Here is a 10,587-nt window from a genome sequence, read left to right on the forward strand (position 1 = left end):
TACAGTGTCACAAAAATTTTAATGGCTTAATACACACAGCACAAATGTTAGCATGCTAATCTTTTCAACAGGAGCTTACATCTGAACAAAAATAAATTAAGAAAATAATCACTGTGCATCTTCAGTAGTAAATCCTGCAAAGCCAGACTTCAAAGTTTCATATCATAAATACTCCTAAACACCAAATTCAGGCTTATTTGGGCATCATTCTTTTTGCAAAAAACCCCACATATATGTCCTTGCCAATGCCAGATCAGACATGTTTTAATTAATATTAATGTATATATGCAAAAGTATGTATAGAAACACATAGGTGAGACTTCTCAAAAGTGTGCAGCAACTGACCTAAATCCATTTCCAATTAAATCAATGATGAACTGATTTACAGAACAGTTAAGCATTGATCATTTGTCTGTAAGGTACGAACTCTAGCTCAGGTATCAGAAGCAGCAGAATCACATTTTCTATCCCAGAAAATATATTCTCCTACTCAGCATGGCTAAGTAGCCTAGGATGAGCTTTGTGCTAACAAAGCTATACTACTTCTGGTACCCTAACTAGCTGAGATCTCTCTACTCAGCTATACATATCAGATAGGAGATGGCTATCTATACCCAAGGCCCAGAACCTCAAGGTTATTTAGGCAGCTAACTCTTAAGAAGGATCTAGGCCTGAGTATTTCCAAAAATTCCAGACCTTTATAGTGTATCCAAATATATATATACAGGCCTCTCATATGAGTACATCTACCTAACAATTTAATACTGTACAGGAAACTTACAGCTTCTAACTTCTTTATGCTGTGCTGTATATTATATGGATTGCTTGTATAGCACTGCTGTAAGAGGGCTTTCTCATCAAGAGCTGTAAGATCTTCACCAAACCTGTCTTCTGGTTGTGGATCCTAGACAGAAACACACTGCATTTTATTTCTACTGTCTTGGTCAATCAGCTGTAGAACACAACACATTTCTCCTACACAAAATATTAAAAATCATTCTTCTTGTTCAGACTTTACTTGCAACAAAAATGTCTTCCAATTTTACAGAAGTTAATAGCACTTCAAAGACAAGGTGGAGGGACATAGCATGTGTATTTTATTGAGAAACAAGATTCAAGAAACACAGAATGTTTTTCAGAAGCAGTAACCATAAGTTTCAATTTTTAAACCTGAAGTATGCTGAAAGCTAAGGATTTGGTGAATTTATACAAACATGTCTTATATTCCCAAGGCCTAAACCAAAACATAGTTTTATTATACAGATATTATGCTTAATGAATACTCTATGTTTTATTTTGAAGTCTGATGCAAGAACTGTTTTACTGCTGCTGTTCCCAACAGAGCCCCGACCAAGCAGAGACACAGCAAACTCAAGAGCCTAGGGTGGGGTGAGAGTGTGCCAACCACAGCAGACAGCATAGGTGGCATGGGTGAGGTTAAGGAAAGTCTTACCTGCTCAGGTTGCTTAGTGTCAGCAGTGGCCTCTCTGGCAGCAGCCCCATGGCCAGGCTCCCTGGCAGCATATCCTGGTGTCCCATTTGCTAACCCCCCATATACACACATATTGGGAGCAGGGCTGTCTCTGCTCTAGCAAAGGTACCTGCAGAGGAGGAGGGGAAAGGGCACCAATCTGTTTGCTCCACTCACCACCCACCCTCCAGATTCACTGTTTGGCTCAGTGCTGCGCTGCGAGGCTCCTGTGGCTGGGCAGGGGAAGCTCAGGGATCCTCCTGCTGCAGCAAAGACTCCTAGCAGGGAAGATTCTGGTGCCCATCATAGTCAGTGCCCAGGACAGATGGCCTGCTCACTCTGCCCTAGTTACGCCACTGCTTGGAGGCTCTGGAACAGAGCGTGTATCCCAGGGACCCGCATATCAATGACTGTGCAGGAGAAGCAGCAACAATGACCATTAACACACACACACACGCCTCCTTGCATTATCAAAAGTAAAGAGTAAATGGATTTAGAAACATGGATCTCTTTCTCCCTTCCATCTTTTTCACTTCAGGTTTTACTTACAATGCTGGTAGGCACAGTTTCAAAGACAAATGTGATTTCAAGTAGACTGTCTCTTAAGGACAACCAACACAATGTAACGTACACAACAGCTACATTATCCCAGACAACTTTATTCTCTCTGCGTTACAAATCTTCCCCTTTCCATGCTATTGAACTCTCAGCAACTAAAATGTTCTTTTCTTGTCACTCACTTCAGGCATGTCACTTCTTTTGTACTTCTTCTATTGGCTGCCAAACTTCTCATCCCTGACTGAGGCTCCACCTAGCTCTTATGTCTTCAGGGGTCATCTGTCCTCCTCCTACTTCTGCTTACCCATTCTTTATGCATATGGCTCACTTTGCCTCTTCTTTTATTCCTACCTTGATGTATAGGATGTTTTCGTCCTCACACGCAGAATAGCATCTCTTTCTGCTCATTCAGGATCCTCACTGTACTTCCTCAAACTAAACTAGCATTGGTCATTTTGTTTGTTTGCTGTTGCCCCACCCCCCTTGTACTGTCTCTCTAAGCCACCTCAATATTAAAACAAATAAAGAATTCATTAGTATTTTATTATTATTCATATTGCATTAGCCCCAAAATACACACATAGATTTCATAGATATTAGGGCTGGAAGGGACCTCGGAAGATCATCGAGTCCAGCCCCCCGCCCAAAGGGCAGGAAGTAAGCTGGGGTCATAGGATCCAAGCAAGATAAGCATACAATTTACTCTCGAAGGTGTTCAATGTAGGTGCTTGAACAACCTCCGATGGCAGCTGTTCCAGACCTTGGGGGCTCGGACAGTAAACAAATTCTTCCTCATGTTCATATGCACCCACTGAGCAATTTTTGTCCCAAAAGACCTTGCAGTCTAAAGTGATTATATTTATTTTAATCCCATATTCTGCTATTTCAACTTGCAGTTTGTCTTTAAAGCTGGGGTCATGTCTTTCCTTCCTCCCACTTCCAACTCCTTTAAGAAGTTCTATGTAAAGTTATGGTTATAAACAAATATTTAAAAAGAAAGGTTTAAATGAAATTCCACAGTCTAGTACAGTTTCTACCATTATACTTTTTAGCAACACCAATTAAGACTCTTCCTTCAATAAAAATGCAAATAAGAATGCTCCTTGAAAAACTCATATTAACTTTGTCCCTTTGTCTGGTAGAAGCGCCTTACTAGGGCCCATGCTTGTTACCCCATCAGAGACTACAAGCCTATACAGTAGCTTGCATATGCTTCTAATGTTCATGAGGGGAAGAAATTCAAATATGCTTCTTCTATTTACTCCCTATTCAGTTTTTCAGATCCCACAGTGTGCGGCATCAAAGAAATACCTATAAAGTATGGTTAAAACCTATTGCTGTGTAACAGAACATTACAACACATATACACTATAATTAAACTTAAATGTACATTTGTGATTTCACAGGATATAGTACCTCTTTGTTAGCTATCCTCTGTGAACACTCCTGAGACTGACCATTGTCTTTTCTTTTTTCTGTAGTTCTCTGAGAATACTGTTTATATCCCTCTTTCATTTCTGCTTCATACTGCTGGTATTTTAGTTTGTATTTGTCTGCTGGGGATGGCAGATTTTCTGGTATTGTCTTTTGCTCCCAAAAGGAATGCTAAAAACAAAGAACAATCAGGAATAACAACCTCCTGCTGTGATACACAATATCAATAGCAGGATTATTATGCCCACACAGTATAACCTTTTATATGTAAGGGGCTGATGTGCCTTAACACCGCACTTCACATTTAGAAAGAGCTGCAATACTATTGTGTAATAAGATTAGTGTCTCATGAAACTCTTGATGCTTTGCCTAGTGTCAAACTGTTTGCAGCCAAATGGATCTCCATCATTTTTCACCAAAAAAAATCAAAATCTTCTTGCCAGGACCCAGCCAAATCCTACAACCATGTGCAGATATTAAGTCTGGAGCTCCAGAATGACCACACATTTGGTATGAATGCTGAGTAAAGGCAATAAGGCAAAAAATTCTAGTCATACTGGGTAGGCAAAAAGGTGCTTTTGTCTTCAACTGCACAGTGAATGCTTAGCTCTTGGGACCACATCAGCCAGAGATGTCTGTGGAGGCAGCTACTTTTTGATTCTCCATTTATTTACCTTCTCCTGGGGTGCATCTAGACAAGACACTTTACTGTACATCAGACTAATGTAATGCACAGTAAAGTGTCACCACCAACAAATGCGCAGGATTTACTCTGCTTTACTCTAATAGCAGGGGAAGCTGTGTCAGCTGAAGGGACAGCTATCTCCCTACCACATGGGGACTGGGACCCATCTCGATCCCCACATTGCCAGGAGAGCTGTGCTGGCTGCAGGAGAAGCTATGTCTCTGCCATGTGAGGATTGGGACAGGTCCTGATCCTCACATGGCAGGGAGGCAGCTGTCCCTGAAGCCGGCACAGTTCTCCCCACCTGCTGGAGATTGGGACCAGCCTACATGCCCCCTGCCAGCCCACAAGGTTGGCACCCAGGGGAACCTGGAGCTCCCCCTGGCTCCTCCTGTAAAGGGATAAAGTCCCTGGACTGGGCTATGCCTGACAGAGACACACGTGTAGATGTGCAGCCAGAAGTGCATTAATGAGCCTAAATTTTCTTGTATGCAAAAGAAATCAGAATGGGCAGGAACAGCCACAACAAGAGAAAAATCAGTGCAGGGGCACACAATTTCTTTCCTCTCTTCTTCCATCTCCTACTGGATATGTCTACATGTGAATTTACACATGCTTAAACTTAATGCATCTTAGCCTAAGGTGCATTAAGGCAATTTAGGTGCACGTATACATGTGAACGCCTTAAGGCACCTCGCTGGGCAGCCTGCCCTGATCAGCACCCTGGACAGCTCTCAGAAGCCCGTGGCAATGTAACTAGGTGGTGCAGCTCAGCACCAGCCAAGGGGGTAGGAGCCTCCAGTCCCCCCAGACGTGGACAGCCCAGTCCTGGCTCTAGCCCCCTCCCCATGTTCCTGTCTCCTCAGTGTCGGACAACCGTGGGCCTGAACCAAGCCCGTGGAGCCCCGCGCTGCCACCAGGAACTGCCAAGAAGATGATGTAGCAGGTGCTGTTCTGCAAGGCGCAGATACTGAAGCCAGAGCGGCAGTTCCAGAAGCAGCGGTCCCTGTCGGCATGCGAGAAGTTGGCAGAGGGGGCATGAGGCACAAGGACTCCTGTCAAAGCACAAGGGAAAGACCCTCCTATGATTCCTTACAGGGGGAGGGGGCAGTGCAGCGTGGGCGGGGCCTTTGCTAGAGGCTCCCCCGCACCTTTCACTTGAAGCAGGTTTGCTGCCTAAGCAATTCAGCTGTGCCCTTAGAAGCCCATCCTGTGGCTCCCGCCCAGGACAACAGGCAAGCTGGGACTGCATCTGTCCCAAAAGCCTGGCATGGCTTTCCCTGCTCCACCCATCTCCATCCTGGGCAAGCGCCCAGCCTCCATGCCACACACTGCATATGGGAAAGGAGAGGTGCAGGGGAGCCTCTAGCAAAGGCACTGCCTGCACTACGCTGCCCTTGTCCCCTGCAGAGAGAGTCACGGGGAAGCCTTTCTCTTGTGTTTTGACAGGAGCCCTCAAGCCTGCTACCCCCTCTGCTGACTTACCACATACCAATATGGACTGCTGCTGCCAGAAGCATCGCTCCAGCTCGAGCGTCTGAGCCTTCCAAAACAGCACCCACCGCATCTTCTTCTTGGCACCGCCAGTAGGAGTGCAGGTCCCCACGTGCTTGGCTCCAGCCCACTCAGTCACATAGCATTAAGGCACCTTAAGACATCTACACATGGGTTAAAGTGCCTTAACTAACTGTGCCTAAATTTGATACCTGCTTTATGCAGGTATCAAATTTAGACATGATTAGCCTAAAATCACCATTTTTAAGGTGCATTAAGGGTGCACACATGTAGACCTGTGCTCTTAATGCACCTTAAATCACCACATGTAGATGCACCCACTGGGTCTTAGCATGGATCAAATTTAGCTTATTTCCCTGTCCTGTTACATAAAATTAGAGCAGGTCCAGCTGATGCCATGCCAGAGCAGAGCAGTCCTGTTCTAGAACAACATTCATTCAATGGCTTAGGGAATCTTCCTTGAAAGAGAAATTTGCTCCAATTGAAAGATATTTCTCAGTGTTCCTACAGGAGTTTTTAAACAACAGAGTTTGGTGGAAATGGCTAAGAAAAAAAGTCTATATTTACTCTTCTAAAACTGACCCTTTCTTGGGAGGATTCACTCAGAAAGCTTACTGCACAGGGAGTTTGAATTTTATTTTATTTTTATAATTTGCAAAATGAATGTTAATTGAGGAACCTGAAACATTGTAGAAATCAAGGCTACTCACAGGAATGTGTTAAAATATATCAGCAGAGCTTGACTACTTTTCTCCACAAGACTCAGAAGGAATAAAAAGATGGTAAGGAAAGATGAATGAATAGAAGATGATCTATTCTACTTAGGCTCTTATAACACATCCACCACTAAGGTATCTGGTAAAGAATGAAGACAATAAACAGGGAGAGAGAAAATAAAGGAAAAAAGAAAAGAGGAGGTTGTGAGGTAGTCGAAGTCATTCCAGTCTTTTGCTAATTAGTGCAGTAATAGAGATTTTGTTCTGTAAATTTGACATATGCATCAACACAAATAAGAAACACAGCAATTTACATTGATTAACTGAGGCCATTTTAAATATACTAGTGAGATATATGCTTTTTAGGGCTTTAATTTAGTCTACAAACCTAAAAGTCAGTCAATTAATACGGTACATGCATGCACACAGTTAAAGTTAGTCAACGTGAATTGCTGTGTTACTAGCTGAATGAACTAAATATTAATAAAAGATGTTAATTGTTCTAAACAACGTTGTACCCAGCATTCATTTCTCATTAATTATTCTGCAAATGAACACCAACTGATACATACCAAGTGGTTAGGAGGATGTATACCTCCCCATCCAGAGTTAGGTTTATGTATGCTTCTCATCCTTAAGATCCTAATTTGATTTAAAGTTTAAGATACTCATGTCCAAAAAAATAACATTTGCTGCAATATTTTAATGTTTGTTTCTCTTGTAATAACAATAAAATATCACACTTGATACATTAGCAACATGCAAAAGGATCATAATAGCTATACAGGAAAACAGCAATTAAAAAATAATTTCTCAACCAAGCATTTCATGTCATACAAAAGGTATTAAATATGTTAAGTTTTCAGATCAAAACTGAGCAATTATCTACTAATCAATAGGTCATTTTTTTTCTGCAATGTGTATTTTTTAAGCTACTTTACCTCCATTTTCTTCTGACAAGGTTTACCAGGCATCTGTTTAATGGAAAAGCAAATGAACAGTTAAAGCAGAGATTTTGGCAGCTATGATTTAAATTATGAATCAAACAAATTTGTCAAATTCATTTTTCCAAATTTAATCTAATTGAATAATTCAAAGGAAACTTCATTTTCAAAGAGCAACAACTAGAACAACTGTCAGCTGTGTCATTGTTAAATGCGTACTTAATTTTATTATTTTGAATAATGATTTTGAACAGTGCTATAATCATACAGAAAGTGGTATGTTAAAACTGGATCTCTGATTTTTCTGGCATAATAACCGGTTATTGTTGGTCTATTTTATAATTTTAGTTTCTTGCTCAGTGTGGATATAAAAGAATGAATACAGATGATCTATTGAAGGCATTATAAAAGTACATGGTCTCAGATAATTAAGAGGTATTCTGAAACAAACACTGCAATTCTGTTTAAGAGAGAAAGGAAGAAAAATATTGATAAGGAAGTTACTACAATTCATTAAAGTAGCCTACATATTATTTTCTTAAAATTGGCTTACAAATCAAGTTAAAAGCTACTTTAGTAGTTACTCATTTCAGGTTTTTTGGCAAATTATTAATGTCGCTAACTGCTATTACCCAAATTCTTAGTTGCAAAAGTTAAAAGAATTAGGGCATAAATCAGGATAGAAGACAAGAAATAGGTATGATGTATTTAAGCAGCTTCTTAATAAAAAGCACTTCATTAGAAAGAACCTGGACCACTAACAGTCAGATCTTAATATTTAAAAATGATATGTATTATAAATGTGGATGTGCTGTATTTATTTCATCTCTAATGAAAGACCCCATATTTTTAGGTGTCTACTGGGAAAAACTAACCTGTTGAGTCCGGAAGTGCTGTGCATAAGGAGTTTGTAATGGTGATCCCCAACTAACAGTTGAAGATGAATCTGTAGAGCCTTTACAAGGATACCCCTTGCTGTATGGTATATAAGTGTCTCCATCCTCAAATAAACAGAACAAAGAATAATTGTAATTTTTCAGGAACAAAACAGAACTTTGACTAATTCCTACAGTAAATGAATTTTTTAAAGCATATTATGCCAATTTCAGATTACCTCTTCATCAGAATCTCCCAGTCTCCCCAAGTCGAGACATGGTACCCTGGAGGAAGTTAAGATTACTTTAGTAATAATTCAGGACATGTTTTTCCTTTAGACTACAGTACAAGGGAAACCTATGATAATGAAGTATTTTTCCCCCCTCAAAATATATCTTCTTATAAAACAGTTTCATTGTAACAGTAAAAGGCCCCAAAATGCCCCATAAACCCCATTTCCCTTCATCTTAGGCTCTGTAACCACATCCTTTCTTTGTCTACAGTTTCAGAGAACACTGGTAGTTCTGGAAAGCCTTGGAAGACTAACTCCATTCCCAGTGCCAAACATTCCTAGCAAGCCCCTCTGGCCTCTCTTCGCAACCCTATGAACTGCTACAGTAAGACCAGTAGCCAAGAAATATTATAGTGTGTACACACACACACACACACACACACACACACACACACACACACACACACACACACACTATAAAATAGTATTAGAGAAAATCACTAAATTTCAGTTTCATGCACTGTAAGTCAGCTTCCAAGAGTTTGTGCAGCAGATATGCATATTTTTTACATTTTTTCAAAACTACTGTAACTTCATTAGTCCTTGAGCTAAAAGCCTTGTTCAGCCTGCAGACTCATTCAGTCACTGGTTAATGACTGAATGAATGGCTACTGAACTATCCTTTTACTCCCACGTGACAAGGTAATGGCTGATGGATGTTGGCAAAACAAAGTGGAGAGCTAATATGACTTCAAAGCCTTTTGGAAAAAAAAAAAACAAACCTTCAATGCATTCTAAAATATCAAATATGTCACCGGTAATATCCCTACTTCCAAGCCTCAAAATCCCTAGGCTTGGATATAATGTACAAAGTGAAACTTCCCACCATACTCTGCCCATGATTGGTTCTCTCTGTTTTACATTGTTTATATCTGGAAAAAACAGAAACTGATTAAGTAAAAATGATAGCTCCTATTCCAACTTCTCCTCTTAAAAAGTATGCAATAGTTATTTGTGATTGCACAACAGACTATAAAGAGTCATTTAACAATTTATTATAAAAACTTAAGAAGAACAAAGCAAAAATATGTAAATACACATCTGGAAAAAGATCTTGTTTTGCTAAAATAAAACATAAACCAATATATGGCTTTTAAAAAGTACAACTATAATAATTACATTTCACTTTAAGTATAAAATATAGAAAAGAAGTTTACAGCGACAAATTTTAGTTATTTATACATCAGAACAAACTAGGGGTGTACCAATAAAGATTTTTTTGGCTGATACTGCTAGCCACTTACTAAACCAGCTATATCAGCCAATACTGGTCTGATAGCCGACATGCAGCCCAGCAGCTTGGAGACTAGCGTCCAGCCAGTAAGTTTGTGGAGGATAAGGGGCATAAGGGTGCAGATCAAGGCCCCTGTGGTGAGGGAGGCGCTGGGGCTGGGGCTGGGGCTGGGGCTGGGGCTCGGACAGGGGCAGGAGCAGGCACTGCCCAGTCAGGGTGGAGGCGCTGCCCAGCCAGGAGCCACAGAGGGGTGGGGAGGTGGGGCGGCTCTCCCCCACTGAGCACACCCCTGCGGTGTACGGGGGACATGTGCCCCCTGGTTTTACTTATGGGGCAAGGGCAAGTTGCCCACTGTGAGCTCAGGGCCAGAGGCTGGAACAGCTTCTTTCCAGTCAGGGGCTGGGCTGGGCCTGTGCTCAAGACAGAGGTGGGGCAGGCAACACTGGGAGGTGGAGCTGCACCAAATTTTGAGGTGGTTATAGTCTCCCCATAGCTCCTCCCTCACAGGGCCACCACCACCTGCCCTGCCCCTACCCACCCCAAGAGCAGCCCTGGCCTAGCCCCCCTGATGGGAAGAGGCCAGTGATGCCTCCAGCCCCAGGCCTGCAGCAGGCAACCTGCCCTCACCCTGCATACAGATCTGGGGCCCACATGCCCCCCATACCTCCCCTGGGGGTGCGCACAGCGGCAGGGAGCTGCCCTCCCTCCGCACCCAACTGGCCCACATCCCACCCCAGGTAGGCAGCACCTGCCCCTGCCCCACCCCCACCAGTGAGTAGCTGCCGCAACTATGAGAACCGCTGACTCCCACTGGGGAGCCAGCATTTTATTTTCAGTATTTTTTTTTTTCCACTGACACTAA

At 42.0% G+C, this 10,587-nt stretch overlaps 1 protein-coding gene across 5 annotated transcripts in view; it reads right to left on the bottom strand.

Annotated features, from left to right (window-relative positions):
- CAPS2 (calcyphosine 2) overlaps nt 1-10,587 on the bottom strand; it is an 85,697-nt gene that overhangs the window by 66,146 nt on the left and 8,964 nt on the right. For 4 of the 5 annotated variants that reach the window (XM_019514740.1, XM_019514743.1, XM_019514741.1 and 1 more), the window contains 5 exons: nt 8,438-8,483; nt 8,199-8,324; nt 7,321-7,353; nt 3,446-3,634; nt 782-904 (listed from right to left, as the gene is read on the bottom strand). In XM_019514740.1, coding sequence (XP_019370285.1) covers nt 782-904; nt 3,446-3,634; nt 7,321-7,353; nt 8,199-8,324; nt 8,438-8,483 — 517 coding nt within the window. The remainder of the gene's footprint in view (nt 1-781; nt 905-3,445; nt 3,635-7,320; nt 7,354-8,198; nt 8,325-8,437; nt 8,484-10,587) is intronic. The other variant, XM_019514742.1, reaches the window with a different exon arrangement.

Source organism: Gavialis gangeticus, unplaced genomic scaffold (assembly GCF_001723915.1).
Source record: "Gavialis gangeticus isolate Ggan-Ray unplaced genomic scaffold, GavGan_comp1, whole genome shotgun sequence".
Classification (NCBI taxonomy): Eukaryota; Metazoa; Chordata; order Crocodylia; family Gavialidae; genus Gavialis; species Gavialis gangeticus.